This window comes from Panthera pardus, unplaced genomic scaffold (genome assembly GCF_024362965.1).
Source record: "Panthera pardus isolate Hobbes unplaced genomic scaffold, ASM2436296v1 HiC_scaffold_3, whole genome shotgun sequence".
Classification (NCBI taxonomy): Eukaryota; Metazoa; Chordata; class Mammalia; order Carnivora; family Felidae; genus Panthera; species Panthera pardus.
Window position 1 is genome coordinate 29,006,721 of NW_026526876.1, and position 20,892 is coordinate 29,027,612.

General features: G+C 38.4%; 1 protein-coding gene across 5 annotated transcripts in view; it reads right to left on the reverse strand.

The window, feature by feature from the left end:
* EFCAB3 (EF-hand calcium binding domain 3) overlaps window positions 1-20,892 on the reverse strand; it is a 157,773-nt gene that overhangs the window by 71,286 nt on the left and 65,595 nt on the right. For all 5 annotated transcript variants that reach the window (XM_019466645.2, XM_053892743.1, XM_019466646.2 and 2 more), the window contains 6 exons: window positions 19,909-19,962; window positions 11,704-11,808; window positions 10,991-11,044; window positions 8,750-8,854; window positions 1,144-1,197; window positions 383-487 (listed from right to left, as the gene is read on the reverse strand). In XM_019466645.2, the coding sequence (XP_019322190.2) occupies window positions 383-487; window positions 1,144-1,197; window positions 8,750-8,854; window positions 10,991-11,044; window positions 11,704-11,808; window positions 19,909-19,962 (477 nt within the window). The remainder of the gene's footprint in view (window positions 1-382; window positions 488-1,143; window positions 1,198-8,749; window positions 8,855-10,990; window positions 11,045-11,703; window positions 11,809-19,908; window positions 19,963-20,892) is intronic.

The following is a 20,892-nucleotide window of genomic DNA, read 5'->3' on the forward strand; positions in this document are numbered from 1 at the left end:
CAGTTGAGCGTCCAACTTTTGATTTTGGCTCACGGTTCCTGGGATTGAGCCCTGCATCAGGCTCTGTGCTGACACCATGGAACCTGCCTGGGATTCTCTCTCTCTCTCTCTCTCTCTCTCTCTGCCCCTTCTCACTCTCTCTCTCTCTCAAAATAAATAAATAAAATATAAAAGGTTAAAAAACTATTTAGCAGGGGCCCATTGACTTGTAAATTTTTCACTTAAAAATTAATCATTTCCAAACTAAAACACAGATGAGAATGGGGTTTCTGTCTGGACTGCATGTTCCTTAGGGGGTTTCTTAGGGCATCAGACAGTTCTCCCCCAGAAGCCCACAGTGCCACATTTCCCTGAGCACCATGGTGGCATGTTATATACTCACCAGAGACTGGCAGAGTTTTTGACAGCATCAACTGCTCTGTTTCAGTGATCTCAATTCCCATGTTTCCCAGTACATTTTTTAAGTCATTGGCTTCCACCTTTTCTCCTTTGAATAGATGGGAATCGTTTCAGGTGAAAACATTAAGAAATCGAATTATTCTGAATTATGGCGAACATAATCTAGTGCAGCATTATTTCCAACTGCAGGATGAAGTTGAAACACACAAGCTGACTCCAGTCACTAGAGTTATGGTAAAATTCAACACCTGAAAAGTTTCTTTACTCAAAATGAGAAGACAACTCTTCTCTTCTGTGTGGGGGTGAATATAGCATTGAGTAACATGGGGGCAGTGTGATGGTATATAGAATGTGCATAGTCCTACTGGTAATAGCTCTGATAGTGCTTCATGACTTGGACTATGGGGATGACTGTTCTTAGTGACCATATTTCCTGATGCAAAAACTTCACCTTGAGATTTACTGGGTTCACCTGGATTTTGATTCTTTAAACACCGGAGACATAAACACTGGTCAAAATATCGAACAAGTTAATACTTCTTTTTGAGAGTGGCCACACTTTTCCTAAATCTCTAATAATCTAAGTTATTGGCAATAAGATGAAAATCATCAATAAATAAGTAAAAGAACAAAGCCAACTTACTAATGATGGATGGAGGGGGCAAAGTACTGCTTTAAAAAGGTACTTCTCTACAAGGCATCAAGATCTCAACTTTGTGAGGTCTTCTACAAGTTCTCACTCACCTGTAAAGGCACTGGCTGCTTCCATCAACACAGCCAACTTCACCTTTTCATCTTCTGTAGGAAAATTCAGAATGTAGAATCAGATGAAGATAACGAGACTTGAAAAATTATATACAGTTCTTTTTTTTTAAGATTAAAAAAAATTTTTAAGTAAACTCTACACCCAGTGGGGGGCTTGAACTCACAACCCCAGGCTCAAGAGTTGCAGGCTCTACCAACTGAGCCAGCCAGGGGCCCCTATATAAAATTCTTAAATGAAGATTTGGTGTATGGAATCCCAGTAATTTTTCATGTTTTCTTCTAAAAATTTTATATTTTCTTTTTAAAAAATATTTTATTTAAAAATTTTCTTTTTAAAATGTTTATTTATTTTGTGTGTGTGTGTGTGTGTGCGTGTGTGTGAGAGAGAGAGAGAGAGAGAGAGAGAGAGAGGCAGAGAGAGAGAGGGAGACAGAGAATCCCAAGCAGGCTCTTCACTGTCAGTCTGATATGGGGCTCAAACTCACGAACTGTGAGCTGAGATCAAGAGCTGGATGCTTAACCTACTGAGCCACCCAGATGCCCCTAAAGATTTTATTTTTTCGGTAGTGCTGCTATGAACATTGAAGTGCATGTGCCCCTTCGAACCAGCATTTTTGTATCCTTTGGATAAATACCTAGTAGTGCAATTGCTGGGTCATAGGGTAGTTCTATTTTTAATTTTTTAAGAAACCTCCGTGCTGTTTTCCAGAGTGGCTACATCAGTTTGCATTCCCACCAACAGTGCAGTAGGGTTCCCCTTTCCCCGCATCCTCACCAAAGATGTGGTATGTATATACAAATGGTATCCTACTCAGTGATGAAAAAGAATGAAATCTTGCCATTTGCAACAACATGGATGGAACTAGAGGGTATTATGCTAAGCTGAATAAGTCAGTCAGAGAAAGACATATCATATGATTTCACTCATGTGGAATTTGATAAACACAACAGATGAACATAGAAGAAGGGAAGGAAATGTAAGATAAAAACAGAGAGGGAGGCAAACCATAAGAGACTCTTAAATACAGAGAACAAACAGGGTTGCTGGAGGGGAGGTGGGTGGGGAGATGGGTTAAATGGGTGATGGGCATTAGGGAGGGCACTTTTTGGGGTTAGCACTGGGCATCATGTAAGAGATGAATCACCGGGTTCTACTTCTGAACCCAAGACTACATTGTATGTTAACTAACTTGAACTTAAATTAAAAAAAAATATTTCATTTTTAAGTAATCTCTATATCCAATGTGGGGCTTTGAACTCACAACCCTGAGATCAAGAGTCATATGCTCTACTGACTGAGCCAGCCAGGCAGGAACATATAATAAAGAAAAGAAGTTTGAGCTTTAAGTATATAACCATTCAATTAATAAAACTTCTTATTTACTTCATAAGCTGTTAAAAATCTTTGGAGTCTTATGGTGAATGGGATGTTTTGTTTGTTTGAAGTCAGCTCCACCCCAGGCAGTTTTCCTTCTTTCAGACCTAGTTCTCTTGCACTAAGTAGAAGCCTGAGACAGGTTAGAGCAACAGTTCTCAAAGTGTGGTCCAAGGACCTTTGGAGTCACCCAATACCCTTTGCATTTTACACTTGTGACATTTGCACTGATGGTGCAAAAGTAGTAGTGGGTAAAATTGCTGACATCTTTGCATGAATTGAGGCAACAAACAGCACTAGCCATCATTGTGTTCATCACTGTACATGCTTGTAGTAAATGGATGTCAGTTTCACTTAAGTGTTCTTGATGGTTCAGCAAAAGGTGTTAGTTTTATTAAATCTGAACCCTTGAGAACACATCTTTTTAATATTCTGTATAGTGAAATGAGAAGTTTGTAGAAAGCATGTCAGTTGCATACTAAAATAGAATGATTTCTTACAGAAAAGGTAAGAACTGGTGTGATTGAGTCTCAAGAAAACCAGCTGCCTTTTTTTTTTTTAATGTTTATTTATTTTTGAGACAGAGTGCAAAAGCAGGGGAGAGTTAGAGAGAAAGGGAGACACAGAGCCTACAGTCTCTGAGCACTCAGCACAGAGCCTGATGTGGGGCTCGAACTCACAGACTGTGAGATCATGACCTGAGACCAACCGACTGAGCCACTCAAGCACCCCCAAACTAGCTGCTTTTTCATGGATCACCATTTTTGCTTGAGAAAATGGACAAAATTTACTTTGGTACTTGGGAAGCATCTACTTGTAAAGGAACAGAGTAAACCTGTTAATTTAAAAAAACAATTGACAGTAGATGTTTTAATGGTAGAGTTCAAATTTTCAAACACAAGTTTGAATTTAGGAAACCTTGTATTTACACGATGACTTGATAGATTCCCAATACTGAGCACTCTTCTGATTAGATTGGTGACAATATTAACAAATATCATTTTTTTATATTGAATAATGAAATGTGCCAGTATTTGGAAAATCTGTATAACTCAGTGAACCACTATTTTCCAAATGACCAAAACATGATGTTACAAATATCCATGTATGGGTAACAGATTAAAGTGTAAGACAGACCAACAGATTTTTAATGTAACCAAGTCTAAAAAGTTCATTTATATGATTTCTGATCCTATATTGCCACTAAACTTTAAGAAGCTACCACTTGTTGAGTTTTGGGATAATATCAAAGAAGAATATCCACAATTATCTGAAGAGGCTATTGAAATACTCCTTCCTTTGCCAACTACATACATCTATGTGAGGCCAGATTGTCTTTATATACTCCAACTGAAACAACATATCCCAATAGATTTAATGCAGAAGCAGATAGGAGAAAGCAGACAGATGTAAAACTGACATATAAATATGTAAAACAGTACCCCTCTTCTCACTAAATTTTTTGTTTTATTTTGGGAAAATACATTTTTCTTTTTTTTATTAAAAAAATTTTTTTTATGTTTTATTTACTTTTGAGAGAGAGAGGCAGAGTATGAGCGGGGGAGGGGCAGAGAGAGAGGGAGACACAGAATCCGAAGTAGGCTCCAGGTTCTGAGCTGTCAGCACAGAGCCCGACGTGGGGCTTGAACCCACCAACTGTGAGATCATGACCTGAGCTGAAGTCGGATGCTTAACCGACTGAGCCACCCAGGTGCCCCAGAAAAATACATTTTTCAAAAAATGTTTTTTATTTAACATGTAATAGATTTATTATTTTTAAAGTGAATTAATGCATATTATTAAAATGTGCTCTAATTTCTAATACAATTAACATTAATAGGTAGATATAATCAAAATCAGAAAAGCTCTTTATGTTTTAAAAAGTTTTTATTTTACTTCCAGTTAGTTAACACACAGTGCTATGTTAATTTCAAGTACAATATAGTAGTTCAACGCTTCCATATATTACCCTGTGCTTATCACAAGTGCCCTCCTTAATCCTCATCACTTATTTAGCCCATCTCCTTGTCCACCTCCCCTCTGGTTAACCATCAGTTTGTCCTCTGTAACTTAGAGTCTGTTTCTTGCTTCGTCTCCTTCTCTCTTATTTTTTTCCCCTTTGCTTGTTTGTTTTGTTTCTTAAATTCCGCATATGAGTAAAATCATATGATATTTATCTTTCTGTAACTGACTTATTTCACTTAGCATTATACGCTCTAGTTCCATCCATGTCATTGCAAGTGGCAAGATTTCATTCCTTTTCTAATGGCTGAATAATATTCCACTGTATGTTTATATATACAACATCTTTTTTATTTGTTCATCTATCAGCGGACATTTAAGCTGCTTCCATATCTTGGCTATTGTAAATAATACTGCAATAAACATTGGGGAGCATGTATCCATTTGAATTAGTGTTCTTGTATTCTTTGGGTAAATAGCCAGTAGCACAATTAAAGGAATGTATTTAAAACTCAGGACCTTACGGAGGGGCCAAGATGGCAGAACCGCATGGAAGTTCTCAGCTTCTCTTGTCCCTGAAATGCACCTAGATCAGCACCAAACCATTTTGCACACCTAGAAAATTGCTCTGAGATCAACACAACAATCTGTACAACTTGAGCCACAGAACTCAGCAGGTAGGAGGCACAGAGAGGTGAACTGGGGGAGAGAGAAGCCACGGAGGGTAGGGAGCTGTTTTTGCAGAGGGAGGACAGAGAAAAGGGGAGAGTGCAGGAAAAGCACTCCCCACAAAAGTAGCTAGAGAGAAACTGTGGAAACACCCACAAGTGACTGAGCAAGAAAGGGAGAAAGGAGAAAGGAGAGGGTTTCAATACCATTAGGACTCCATAAACAGGGGAGAGCAGAGTCAGAAATTCCGCAGCTCAATAACTGGCGGTGCTCTGGTGGGAAGGGTGAATCCCCAAGAGCAGGCAGCGAGGTCCAAGGGGTCTGAGAGCCACAAGGGGAGAAGCGGTTCCCCTGCTAGAAGGACATTTGGTAGAGGCCATGCAGCCTCCTCACAGGGAAAGGTCCCAGTGGACCCTGGAGAACAGCCACATTTGCTGCTATTGGAACAAAGATGCTAGGGTATGATCACACAACCTTTTTCTGGAACAAGCAGGCACCTGGCCATAATCTGTGAACCTCTGCAATAGTGCAACCCCACAAACGTTCCGGGGGGGCAAGTCAGGACCCGGCTATTGCCTGGCAAGACCCTCCCCCAGAGGGTCGGAGCAGGTCCAAGCTGCAGGTCTCTAGAAGTGAGGGGTTTGGAAACAGCCCCATATGAGATTTAATTCAGGAGGGAGGTGCCACCTGGCAGGCTGACACTTGGACACAGATAGTGTAGAAGTGGGGAGCGGATGGAAGCTGGAGATAAAGGAGGGGTGCTTGATCGCTGCTTGGTGACAGCGCAGAGTTCTGGTACGAGAGACTGGGAAGCTGAGTGACCCCATTTTCACCTTTCCAACGCACGCGCGCACCCCAAACCAATCCACCCCAGTAAGCTAAGCAGCACCGCCTAGTGGAGAATGGAGCCATTGCACCAAGCCCCATCCACTGCGCCAACTAAGCTGAGGCCCTAGAAGACCACCACAAGTCTCTCTGCCTGCTTGGTGTATGGACCATAAAGTGCTTCACAGTTAGACTTCAAGGGGAAACTGGATGTAATTTCAGTCAGATTTCATTCTGCTCACTGGTCCATCTATTGATTCTTTTTTTCTCTCTTTTTTCCTTTTTTTTTTCTTTTCTTATTCTTGGATACAGAAAGAGAAAACATTTATTTTTATTTTCTGTTTTTAATTAAAACATTTTTACTTTAAAAAAATTTTTTTTGTAAATTTTTAAAATTCTATTTTACTTCATTTCATTCTATTTTATCGTATACATTTAAAAATTATATTTTCTTTTTTTTTCTTTTCTTTCCCTTTTTTCTTTAGTCTATCAAGCTTCTTTCAACAACCAGATCAAAATACACCTAGGATCTAACTTCCTTTGTTTGATTTTTTGTGTCATTTTTAATTTTTTAATTAAAAAATTATTTATTTCTAATTTAGTTTTATTTTTTTAAATTTACATCCAAGTTAGTTATCATATAGTGCAACAATGATTTCAGGAATAGATTTCTTAATGCCCCTTACCCATGTAGCCCATCTCCCCTCCCACAACCCTTCCAGTAATCCTCTGTTTGTTCTCCATTTTTAAAGAGTTTCTTACGTTTGTCCCCCGCCCTGTTTTTATATTATTTTTGCTTCCCTTTCCTTGTGTTCATCTGTTTTGTGCCTTAAGTTCCTCATATGAGTGAAGTCATATGATTTTTGTCTTTCTCTGACTAATTTCACTTAGCATAATACCCTCTAGTTCCTTCCATGCTGCAAATGGCAACATTTCATTATTTTTGATTGCCGAGTAAAACTCCATTATGTACATATACCACATCTTTACCCATTCATCCATCGATGGATATTTGGGCTCTTTCCATGTTTTGGCTATTGTTGACAGTGCTGTTATAAATGTTGGAGTGCATGTGCCCCTTCGAAACAGCATACCTGTATCCCTGGATAAATACCTAGTAGTACAATTGCTGGGTCATAGGGTAGTTCTATTTTTAATTTTTTAGGAACCTCCATGCTGTTTTCCACAGTGGCTGCACCAGTTTGCATTCCCACCAACAATGCAAAAGAGATCCTCTTTCTCCACATTCTTGCCAACATCTGTTGTTGCCTGAGTTGTTAATGTTAGCCATTCTGACAGGTGTGAGGTGGTATCTCATTATGGTTTTGATTTGTATTTCCCAGATGATGAGTGATATTGAGTATTTTTTCATGTGTCGGTTGGCCATTTGTCTTCTTTGGAAAAGTGTCTATTCATGTCTTTTGTCCATTTCTTTACTGGATTATTTGTTTTTTGGGTGTTGAGTTTGATAAGTTCTTTATAGATTTTGGATACTAACCCTTTATCTGATATGTCATTTGCAAATATCTTCTTCCATTCTGTTGGTTGCCTTTTAGTTTTGCCGATTGTTTCCTTCATTGTGCAGAAGTTTTTATTTTGATGAGGTCACAATAGTTCATTTTTGCTTTTGTTTCCCTTGCCTCTGGAGACATGTTGAGTAAGAAGTTGCTACGGCCAAGATCAAAGAGGTTTTTGCCTGCTTTCCCCTCGAGGATTTTGATGGCTTTCTGTCTTACATTTAGGTCTTTCATCCATTTTGAGTTTATTTTTGTGTATGGTGCAAGAAAGTGGTCCAGGTTCATTTTTCTGCATGTTGCTGTCCAGTTTTCCCAGCACCACTTGCTGAAGAGACTGTCTTTATTCATTGGATATTCTTTCCTGCTTTGTCAAAGATTAGTTGGCCATATGTTTGTGGGTCCATTTCTGGGTTCTCTATTCTGTTTCATTGGTCAGAGTGTCTGTTTTTGTGCCAGTATGAAAACATTTTTTTTTTAATATATGAAATTTATTGTCAAATTGTGAAAATATTTTTTTAAATGTTTATTTATTTTTGATAGAGAGAGACAGAGTGTGAGCAGGGGAGGGGCAGAGAGAGAGGGAGACACAGAACCTGAAGCAGGCTCTGGGCTCTGAGCTGTCAGCACAATGTGCGGCTTGAACCCATGAACCATGAGATCATGACCTGAGCTGAAGTTGGACACTCAACTGACTGAGCCACTCAGGTGCCCAATTCAGTTATGTTCTAAACATTTTTGTCTTCATTCTGCTCCTTTTTCTGTTTCTCCTCCCACTCTTGCCTTTGTGTGTGTGTGTGTGTGTGTGTGTGTGTGGCAATCATATAAGCTATGAACCTCTGCTTCACACTTCTAGTACCTCTCTCCTCTTCACCTACCACATCGCCTGCCCCTTTATCAGTCCTGCCCCTTTATCACCATGTAGTTCCTTAATACTCTTATCATCTGGACCTTGGCAGCAACATCTAAATTGCATCTCTGCCCCTGATTTTTCTCTCCCCAGCATGTGTTTCCTCACTGCTTTCAGAGTAGACTAGTCATTGTCTACTGGAAAAAGGTTTCTGTCCTTCCTCCCTCCCTTTCTTCCTCCCTTCCTCCCTCTCTCCCTTTATTTATTTATTTTTAAGTAGGCCCCACACCCCACATGGGGCTTGAACTCATGACTCTGAGATCAAGAGTTTCATGCACTACCAACTAAGCCAGCCAGGTGCCCCAGGATAAATATATCTTAAATACTCACCAATAACTGGTAGGTGGGTTTGCAGGTCCTGGATTTCTTTTTCTTCATGTCTGAACCCAATACTTTGTAGAACATTTTTTATGTTACCAACATTGACTCTTCCTCCTTAATAAAAACAAGAAAAAGTAGATAAGGATGTCACACAATGAAAAATGCAGGCCATCAACCCTATCTAGAAATGAAAGCACAAAGAAGCTCTTTATAGCAAATTGTGTGGGAGTCAGGGACAAAACATGACCCCATAACTAAACTTCTGAGAGAAGTTTATACAAGGGAGAAGAAATGTAAAGGAGGAGGAGTTTGGCAAATGGTAAATTAGGCAAGGACAGCAATCAAATCATGTTATGCTAGACAAAGAATTTGAAACTTGCTACAGTAATAAATTACCTTCTTTTTTTCTTTTTTTTTTTTATAAATTTTTTTTAATGTTTATTTTTGAGACAGAGAGAGACAGAGCATGAACGGGGGAGGGCCAGAGAGAGAGGGAGACACAGAATCCGAAGCAGGCTCCAGGCTCTGAGCTGTCGGCACAGAGCCCGACGCGGGGCTCGAACTCACAGACCGCGAGATCATGACCTGAGCAGAAGTCGGACGCTTAACCGAATGAGCCACCCAGGCGCCCCAAATTACCTTCTTAATATAATTACACATAAGGAAAAACTAGTTAAGGAGGCAGAATAACTGGAAACAATAGTTTTTTTTATCAAATCACCATAAAATATGAGGATTTACAGATAGTGTATACGTTTCAGATGAGTCAAATAATAAATGAAGAAAGTGAAATCTTAGGAAAACAAGAATAAAGTGTATATAATTTTTTATATGCTGTGTAGATAGTAAATACTTTTGAAATACAAAAAAAAAAAGAAGTCACAGGAGGAATGACTGATATAATCAAATTCATAAAATGAAAAACGTCTATGTGTAAAAATACAACATAATGGACAGAGAGTAGATTGTTGGTTGCTTAAGTTTGGGAAGGTTGTGGAGAACGAGGAGTGACGACTAATGGGTATAGTATTTTTGGGGGGTGATGAAAATGTTCTAAATTGATTTTGATGATGTTTGAGCAGCTCTGTTAATATACTAAAAACCATTGAATTATACACTTTAAATGGGTGAATTGCATGGTATACAAATTATATTTCAATAAACTATTATAAAACATATGACATAACAAAGCAAAAAAGTATTTTCTGTAGCTATGACAATCGTGCTAATATCTTTAATTTATAAAGAGGCCATTCAAATTAGGAGGAAAAAGCTTGGATTCTGATAGGATAATGGGCAAAAGACAGGAACAAGTAATTAAAAGACCAAAAGACATAATGACATAAAAATAATTTCAACTTCATTGATAATAAAAAAATCAAAGCAATGATTAGATTCCATTTCTCATTTATCAAATTGGCAAGGATCAAAAAATGTGACAATAAACTGTTGTGGCAAGGGGATAATGGTAACCAGTAGTCTTATCCACTCATATATATTACAGCCTTAACCATGTTAAGATTTACTGGATTTACTAGAAAAATCTATCCAAAGAAACTGACTTAAAGTTGGACAAAGATCACAGATGTATAAGAGCAAACCACTGGAGACTATGTAAATAAATGTTCAACAAGATAAAAATGACTAAGTAAATCATAAATACAACTTGATGTATAGTCATTAAAAATGATGTTCATAAAAAATTTTAGGGGCGCCTGGGTGGCTCAGTAGGTTGGGCATCCGACTTCCGCTCAGATCATGATCTCACAGTTTGTGAGTTTGAGCCCCGGGTCAGGCTCTGTGCTGACAGCTCAGAGCCTGGAGCCTGCTTCAGATTCTGTGTCTCCCTCTCACTCTGCCCCTCCCCCAGTCTCTCTCTCTCTCTCTCTAAAGAATAAATAAACAATAAAGAAAATTTTTTTAATGACATGGAATTCTTACACTATAATTTTAGGATTAAGTGTAGGATACATAAAATATACAGTAAGAGTTTAATTATCTGTACACCTGTATACACAGAAAAAAAGAATAGTGATAACTATAATAAAAAAGGTGAATATCATCTGGGGTTATGGGTAATTGCATTTTTTTCCGTATGTTACTTTATATATTCCAGCTCAAATACCCGACACAGAGGAGACACTTGGATATTTGTTGAGTAAATGCATAATTTCCTGATTATTTATATTATCAGCAAAAACAGTTACAACAGTCTGATATTTTATTGTCCTTATCCTTTTCCTTACTCACTTTTGAAGGACTTCACACCCTCTAGTAATTCTTTCTCAAACACCTTTTTATCAGCTGTAAGATAAAACATAATTGAGTTTTTGACGGTTCACGGAAATTAAAGTGTTTACTTTCAGGAAGGGGAAATTTAGAAATTTATCACAATTCATTCTCAATGAAATGCAAAACTCTGTATTGATACTCTATCTCTGGGCAGAATACAAGGCTATTGTTAGTGGTACTCTAGTTTGCTAAAATGCACACAGCTTTTTCTTTCTCGTTATCTCCTCACAATTTGGTTTCATTTTTTCTTTCTTCATCTTTCCTGCCCTTCTGCCCTTTCATCTTCTTCCAGCTTAGACCTTAGATTTTTTTCCCAAAGGGACAAAAGAACTTGTTTGTCCTGTAATGGGACCTCTGACTGTAGAGGTCCCAGTTTACTAGACCAAAATCTAAATGAAAGAACAATATTTTTTAAAGTGCTATGATTGAGTCTTTTAAAAAAACATAGTTTTAATTGACATAAAATGTTTCAAACAGTAGAATTTCTAACACAAAACTTTAAAACAAAGCTTCTGTGCAGTTTTGAGGACTTGAGGAGACCTGGTCACTGCAGACATGGTCCCTGTTTGTCCAGAATTTAGGATAGTGCCATGAACACAACAGATCTTCAATAAATGTTTGTTGAATGAATAAATTTTTAGATATCAGTAAAGTAGAACTTCAATGCTTACCAGAAACTGGCAGGGTTTTCAGAAACTTTTTATTTTCCTTATTTGTGATCTCTATTCCCATGTTTTTCAGAACATTTTTCAGGTCCTCAGTAGGAATCTTCTCTCCTTTAGAAAGACATACATATACATAAGGAAACATCCTTCCCAGGTTCAGTGGGTAAGAACTAGGCATAATCAAGCTTGGTTTAGCTATTCAGAATCAAGGAGGTAAGAAAATCTTCTCTTAACCTAAGAGAGTATCTTCAATGATAAGATAATATCATATATAATAGGTGAAACAGGGATTGTACAACTTCTCAGTAATTTAGATGTGTTTGATGACTAATAATTCAACCACTAATATAACATCTGTATTCTTTTCTTTCTTTTTTTCCCTCTTCTTCTACACTTTTCTCCTTACCCTCCTCTGGGCCTCCCTGTCCCCTTCCCTTTCCTCTTCTTTTACCTGAATTATTGGGCTAGTTTTAAAAATGACAATAAAAGCTGGTTCTCTATTAAAATTTCCAGTAAATCTGAGTAAATTTATATTTACATTGTTACACTGTAAGCTAGGCCTATGAGAATAGGGAGATAGATTTGAAATCACATATTTAAAAATCTACTGAAGACAAGAGAAAACAAAAAAGCCGTAAGAACAAGAAATCGGGGGAAAAATAGGCTAATTTGAAAAGGAACTAAAACAATATCTAGAAATAAAAATGTAGTTATTGAAATTAAAACCCCAATGGATAAATAGTATGAGACACAGTTGTAGAAACAACTGTGAGCTAGAAACACAGTGAGCTAAAACAATATCTAAGGAACTAAAACAATATCTAGAAATAAAAATGTAGTTATTGAAATTAAAACCCCAATGGATAAATAGTATGAGACACAGTTGTAGAAACAACTGTGAGCTAGAAACACAGTGAGCTAGAAGAGAGGTTTAAGAAAAGACAAAAACATAAAATAAGGAAAATATGAAAAGAAAGAAATGAAGAGCAAATGAGAAGGTTCAACATACATGTAATTGGAGTTTCTAAAAATGAGAAAAGAGCAAAAAAAAGAAGCAATATTTGAAACATAAGGGCTGAGAGTTTCCAAAACTTGGTGAGAGGCATGAATGTTCAGTTTTAGGAATCATAATTTCCAAGCAGGAAAAAAGGAAAAGAAGTCCACACTTGGCCACACGATAATGAGAATTTCAAAGATAGAGATAAGAGTGATAAGATGAAGAAGATATAAAGAAATGGAAAGACATTCCCTGCTCATGGATTGGAAGAATAAATATTGTCAAAATGTCAATACTACCCAAAGCTATCTACACATTCAATGCAATCCCAATCAAAATTGCACCAGCATTCTTCTTGAAACTAGAACAAGCAATCCTAAAATTCATATGGAACCACAAAAGGCCCCGAATAGCCAAAGTAATTTTGAAGAAGAAGACCAAAGCAGGAGGCATCACAGTCCCAGACTTTAGCCTCTACTACAAAGCTGTAATCATCAAGACAGCATGGTATTGGCACAAAAACAGACACATAGACCAATGGAATAGAATAGAAACCCCAGAACTAGACCCACGAACGTATGGCCAACTCATCTTTGACAAAGCAGGAAAGAACATCCAATGGAAAAAAGACAGTCTCTTTAACAAATGGTGCTGCGAGAACTGGACAGCAACATGCAGAAGGTTGAAACTAGACCACTTTCTCACACCATTCGCAAAAATAAATTCAAAATGGATAAAAGACCTGAATGTGAGACAGGAAACCATCAAAACCCTAGAGGAGAAAGCAGGAAAAGACCTCTCTGACCTCAGCCGCAGCAATTTCTTACTTGACACATCCCTAAAGGCAAGGGAATTAAAAGCAAAAATGAACTATTGGGACCTCATGAAGATAAAAACCTTCTGCACAGCAAAGGAAACAGTCAACAAAACTAAAAGGCAACCAACGGAATGGGAAAAGATATTTGCAAATGACATATCGGACAAAGGGCTAGTATCCAAAATCTATAAAGAGCTCACCAAACTCCACACCCGAAAAACAAATAACCCAGTGAAGAAATGGGCAGAAAACATGAATAGACACTTCTCTAAAGAAGACATCCGGATGGCCAACAGGCACATGAAAAGATGTTCGACGTCGCTCCTTATCAGGGAAATACAAATCAAAACCACACTCGGATATCACCTCACGCCAGTCAGAGTGGCCAAAATGAACAAATCAGGAGACTATAGATGCTGGAGAGGATGTGGAGAAACGGGAACCCTCTTGCACTGTTGGTGGGAATGCAAATTGGTGCAGCCGCTCTGGAAAGCAGTGTGGAGGTTCCTCAGAAAATTAAAAATAGACCTACCCTATGACCCAGCAATAGCACTGCTAGGAATTTATCCAAGGGATACAGGAGTACTGATGCATAGGGGTACTTGTACCCCAATGTTTATAGCAGCACTCTCAACAATAGCCAAATTATGGAAAGAGCCTAAATGTCCATCAACTGATGAATGGATAAAGAAATTGTGGTTTATATACACAATGGAATACTACGTGGCAATGAGAAAGAATGAAATATGGCCTTTTGTAGCAACGTGGATGGAACTGGAGAGTGTGATGCTAAGTGAAATAAGCCATACAGAGAAAGACAGATACCATATGGTTTCACTCTTATGTGGATCCTGAGAAACTTAACAGAAACCCATGGGGGAGGGGAAGGAAAAAAAAAAAAGAGTGGGAGAGAGCCAAAGCATAAGAGACTGTTAAAAACTGAGAACAAACTGAGGGTTGATGGGGGGTGGGAGGGAGGGTAGGGTGGGTGATGGGTATTGAGGAGGGCACCTTTTGGGATGAGCACTGGGTGTTGTATGGAAACCAATTTGACAATAAACTTCATATATTGAAAAAAAAAGAGTGATAAGAGAAAAAGAGATTAACTATAAATAAACAATGAAAACTTATAGTTGATTTTTAACAGCAAAAAAAGAGGTCACAGAACAGTGGATAAATGAATCTATCATCTTTCTGTCTAATATTCATATGTATTTTCTTCTTTCTCCTTTTTTTCCCTTTTAAATTTAAATATGACTTTTTATTATAGGTTAACTTTACAAGATAGTCTTTAGGTTACAGAATATTCAGATGGGACTGTAATGAAATTTGAGAATTAACATAGCCCAGAGATAGTATGACTGTCTCCCAGAGATAGACTCCTGGAACTTTGCTTCTCCTAATTCTGGTAAGAGAATGAGAACACCTTCATTTGTAGGAAGGACAGTTGCATCTTATTTGTTGGAAACAAAGAGTTGTTTTGTTGTCATATGGAAGTTAAGTTCAAACATATGTAGAAGAGTCCATAGCTGAGTAGCCAGAGGGGTAGACTATTTCACCTGTTTAGTTATTATCTCTCAGTCCCAACTCTACCCTTCTAATTTCTGCTTTGTGATGCTGAGGCTGGGACTTGGTAGACCATGCTTCTGTTTTGCTAGCTGGTTCCATATTAAACTCTGCCAATGAGTGGATGGGGGGAGTGGTAGAGAAACAGAGAGACTGAAAGACTGTCCAATGAAGTTCCTTCCTGTGATAATAAATGAATACAGTTTTCAATTTTTCAACCTTGTGGAACCAGTTTCATTACACTCGTCAGAGATACGCACGTCAGACTTCAGAGTTCTAAGGTAGAATGATAATCTGTAACTCTAGACATAGTCAAAGCATGAGTCAAGGCTGAGTGTAAAACAAAGACATTTTCAGAGAGTAACCCTTGTTGAAATTACTAAGAAGTATGTACTTCAGGAAGAATGAAACTGAACCCAAAAAAGAGCAGAAGTAAAAAGCAATGGTGAACAAAGAAAGTAAGTGTATTTAAGTTTTGCAAAAGATCAGACTTAAATTGCTCTGCCCTTGCTTGCAATATACTCACTTGGCAAAAGCTCATTCCTGTTTAAATACAAGTTTGTGCTTACTGCCTGTGCCTGCAGGCAGGTAGCTGAACTAGAGCTGGAGTCAACTGTGCTGACTGTTCTCACTTTACATGGATGATCGTGAACCTCAGGTGAGTCCTTAATTCGGTTGGGCAACCACACTACACTTTGCTAGTGTATTAACTTTCCTCCTTTTCTAGATGACTACTTCATATCTCTTCTTTTCAAACTCCCACTTCCTCTTCTTCCATTTGATCATATCTTCTTTTATGTCTTTAATTAAAAAAAAACAACAACAAAGCCTTCTCTTGATGTCCCTTTTCACCAATTTACTTGCCTCGTTGTTCCACCTCTTTGCTTCCCCTGGCAGCAATATTTCTCAGATATTCACAATGCTTCTAAATGCTATCTTCCCATTTTCTCTTAAACTCACTTCAGTCGGCCTTCTTTCCACCCTCACTACCTGATAATTTTCTTCTTTGTATCATTAATGGTAGTTGATGATTTGAGATCACTATTGCGGCTATACGCAATGGTCAGTTCTCAGGTCTTATCTTACTTGAACTACTGACCTATTTCACTGTTGATCTGCCCTCCTGGCTGATACTTCTACAAGCTGCTGTAGATGCACTGGTCACGTCTCTTCAACCCTTACCATTTTAATGTATGCTAGCCCAAGTTTCGGTTGTTGGCATCTCTTTATCTGAGGGATTTCTTTGGTTGCAGAGTTCACTCTGCCTATGCTCAACTGGCTGGAAATACAAGTGGAATAATATTGCCTCCCTCTCCTTGAGCAGTTACCAACCAATGACTGATAGGAGTTGATATAAAAACCTAGCTCTCCCACTCCCCCTGAGGCTGTGTTCTATACCATTTCCCAGATATTCCCCAATGGGATTAAGTTCCAGTTATCTTCTTGGTAACTTGCCTGATAAACACATACTTTATTTGCTGCCTTCATTCACTTCTCTACTCCCCTATCTGTGTTTCTTGGACTCACCTCCCAAGTAAACCATCTGCCTGTATGATATTTGTCTCAGGGTTTGTGTCTGGGGGCACCCAACCTAATCTACTTATTTGGCTTTTAGGACACCATATTCTCTTGGTTTTCTACCTACTTCACTGGTCACTTCTTCTTGGTCTTTTTTGCTTTAACACTACTTAAAAAAATTAATGTATTTATATTTTGAGAGAGAGAGAGAGAGGAAGAGAGAGAGAGAGAGAGAGAGAGAGAGAGAGAATGTGAGCAGGGGAGGGGCAGAGAGAGAGGGAGAGAGAGAATCCAAAGCAGGCTTCGTACTGCCAGCATGGAGCCTGATGTGGGGCTTGAACTCACAAACCATGAGATCATGACCTGAGCTGAAACCAAGAGTTGAACACTTAACCAACTGAGCCACCCAGATGCCCCTACTTTAACACTCCTTAATGCTGAAGTCTGCCAAGATCACACCTTAGTTCTCTTTCATTCTCTATCTATACTCACTCACTCATTGGGTGAATTCATTCAATCTAATGGCTTTAAATATCATCTATATGCCTATGGCTTTCAATTTTATATTTTTAGCCAAGATATCTTTCTTGAATTTGTGACTTACTGGTAGCTTTGTACTTGTTATCTCTATTTGGGAGTCTATTAGATATCTTAAAATATCCCAAACTGAACTCCTAAGTTTCTTCCATCTAAACCTGTATTTCAGGCAACTTTCTCCAGACTCTGATGATGTAAAGTCTATCCTTTCAGTTGTTCAAGACAAAAATCTTAGAATCATTCCTGACTTCTTCCTTTATCTAGTTGCTGTCAGGAAACCCTGTTGACTTCTTTTATTATTTTTTTTAATTGAAATAAAATTGACATATAACATTACTTTAGTTTCAGGTATACAACATAATGGTTTGATGTTGGTATAAGTTATGAGATGATCACCACAATCAGTCTCGTTAAAATCCATCAACACAGTAGCTCCTTTTAAAATATATCCAGGGGGCGCCTGGGTGGCGCAGTCGGTTAAGCGTCCGACTTCAGCCAGGTCACGATCTCGCGGTCTGGTCCGTGAGTTCGAGCCCCACGTCAGGCTCTGGGCTGATGGCTCGGAGCCTGGAGCCTGTTTCCGATTCTGTGTCTTCCTCTCTCTCTGCCCCTCCCCCGTTCATGCTCTGTCTCTCTCTGTCCCAAAAGTAAATAAAAAACGTTGAAAAAAAAATTAAAAAAAAAAAATAAAATATATCCAGAATCCAGCTACTTTTTAATCATCTTCATTGCTTTCTACCCTGGTATGAATCACCATCATTTCTAACATCAATTACTTCAAAAGCCCTTTTAGGGTTTTTTAATTCCCTATTCTCTACCTCCCCGAGTCTGTTCTCCCCATAGAATCCAGGAAGATCTGATGAAAACATAGGTCAGATCATATCATGCCTCTACTCTAAAACCTGCAATGGCTTTCCATTTCTCTAAAACAAACAAACAAACAAACACACAAACAAACAAACAAACAAAACAAAAAAATAAAGCCCAAGTCCTGGAAGGGCTTTCATGGTCCCGACTAATCTCGCACCCATCACCTCTTTCTCCTCATCTCCTATTACTATTTTCCTTCCTTGTTCAGCTTCAGATACATTGGACTTCTTGCTTTCTTTGAATAGTCCACGTATGCTCCTGCCTTTAGGTCTTAGTCCCTATTCCCTTTGCCTATAATTCTTTTCCTACAAGTCCCCACATGGACAAAACCCTTAGCTCCTTCAAATATTTGATCAAATGTCACCTTCTCGGAGGCCTGATTTTCTGTTTAAAGCCATAAGTGCCCCTTTCCCCAAATACACCTTCCCCTTCCAATGTCCTTTAGTATACTTTTCATTTTTTCTATAGCATGTATCACTTTCTAACATACTACATAATGACGTATTTATTATGTTTATTGTTTATTGCTTGTTTCCCCTGCTAGTGTGTAAGCTCCAGAGGAGCAATAATCTTTGTTCTGTTTGCTCTTATATCCTAAGTGTCTAGAACAATGCCCACATTTAAATGCTGAGTAAATAGTTGTTAAATGAATAAGTGGAGGGAGGAAACACTATTGTGTTAAAAATATAGTTCCGTATAGGGAAACAAAAGCAAACCTGAACTACTGGGACTTCATCAAGATAAAAAGCTTCTGTACAGCAAAGGAAACAAAAAAACTAAACGGCAGCCTATAGAATGGGAGAAGATATTTGCAAATGACATATCTTATAAAGAGTGGGTATCCAAAATCTATAAAGAACATATCAAACTCAACACCCAAAAAACAAACAATCCAGTTAAGAAATGGGCAGAAGACATGAATAGACACTTTTGCAAAGAAGACATCCAGATGGCTAACAGACACATGAAAAGATGCTCAACATCACTCATCATCAGGGAAATACAAATCAAAACCATGATGAGATACCACCTCACACATGTCTGAATGGCTAAGATTAGCAACCCAAGAAACAACTGGTGCTGGTGGGGATGCGGAGACAGGAGAACCCTCTTGCACTGTTGGTGGGAATGCAAACTGGTGCAGCCACTCTGGAGAACAGTATGGAGGCACCTCAAAAACTAAAAATAGAACCACCATACAACCCAGCATTTTAACTATTAGATATTTACCCAAAGGATACAAAAATACAGATTTGAAGGGGTACCTGCACCCCGATGTGTATAACAGCATTAACAACAATAGCCAAACTATGGAGACAGCTCAAATGTCCATAAACTGATGAATGGATAAATGGATAAAGATGTGGTGTGTGTGTGTGTCTGTGAGTTCGTGTGTGTGTGTGTGTGTGTGTGTGTGTGTGTGTGTGTAATGTAATATTACTCAGCCATCAAAAAGAATGAAATCTTGCCATTTGCAACGATACGGATAGGGCTAGAATGTATAATGGGAAGCGAAATAAGTCAATCTTCAAGATTTGTCAAGAGACAGACAAATAGTAGATATTTCACTCATATGTGGCATTTAAAAGACAAAACAGATGAGCACATGGAAGGGAGTGGGAGAAGAGAAGAGAGGGAAACAAATCACAAGAGATTCTTAAGGAAAGGGAACAAACTGAGGGTGGGTGTAGGGAGGTGGGTGGGAGAGGGCTAGATGGGCGATAGGTATTAAGGAGGGCACTTGTTGTGATGAGCATTGGGTGTTGTGTGTAAGTGATGAATCACTGAATTCTACTCCTGAAACCAATATTGCACTGTATGTTACCTAAACTTTAAGTAAGAAAAATAGTTCCATATAAACCTTTAAGATCACATAATATAATCCTCATTGTAACATCTCACTCACCTGTAATATTTTTAACTTCATCCATCAGTACATTTACATCAATCTTCCCATTACCTTTAAGATAAAAAAGCATGAAAAAGATTTTTAGAAAAATGATATAAAAATTTTAAATTGTGAAATAGAAACCCCAAATTCAGCCACTTTGAGACACTTTCCCTAGAAGTTTATTATTTTTTTATGTCATTAACTTAAATTAATATAGCTCCTGCATTTTACATTATCAAATTACATACAGCACAATGCATGAGCAAAGTTTAACGCACTCTCCTTTCCTTCAAGACAATCTATTATTTACTAGGTTACTCTTTTGCAAGCACGGGCCTGAAATTTTTTGAGTTTAAAAATTTTGTTTAAAAATGATGTTTCGGGGCGCCTGGGTGGCTCAGTCGGTTAAGCGTCCGACTTCGGCTCAGGTCACGATCTCGCGGTCCGCGGGTTCGAGCCCCGCTTCGGGCTCTGGGCTGATGGCTCAGAGCCTGGAGCCTGCTTCCGATTCTGTGTTTCCCTCTCTCTCTGCCCCTCCCCCGTTCATGCTGTGTCTCTCTCTGTCTAAAAAATAAATAAACGTTAAAAAAAAAATTTAAAAATGATGTTTCCATTTTGTCAGTGCTGACTTTCCCTTTGGGCTTCTGATCACCTTAGCATCAAGTGATCCCTGTAAAGGATAGAGTGCAGTACGCATGTCTAGCTGCTCTCAGGTTGCCAGCATGATAATCATCATGTTGATATGTTCAGTTACATTCCCAGGTATGATGACAAAACTCTTGTACAGCACCCATTCTCAACTGAAAGACTTATTCATAGACTACGTGCTTAGTTTCTTTAGGCTATTTCTCAATTCTGAAGCTACTGGAGGTCAATGGATACATTTTTAGTAGTTTGTAATATTGCAAGTTTGAGAAGCACTGGGTTGGGATGTTAAGATAGTAGTTAAAAGATGCAATTACTCTCATTGGCAAGATTCAGTTTGGAACCTGAGAGCTG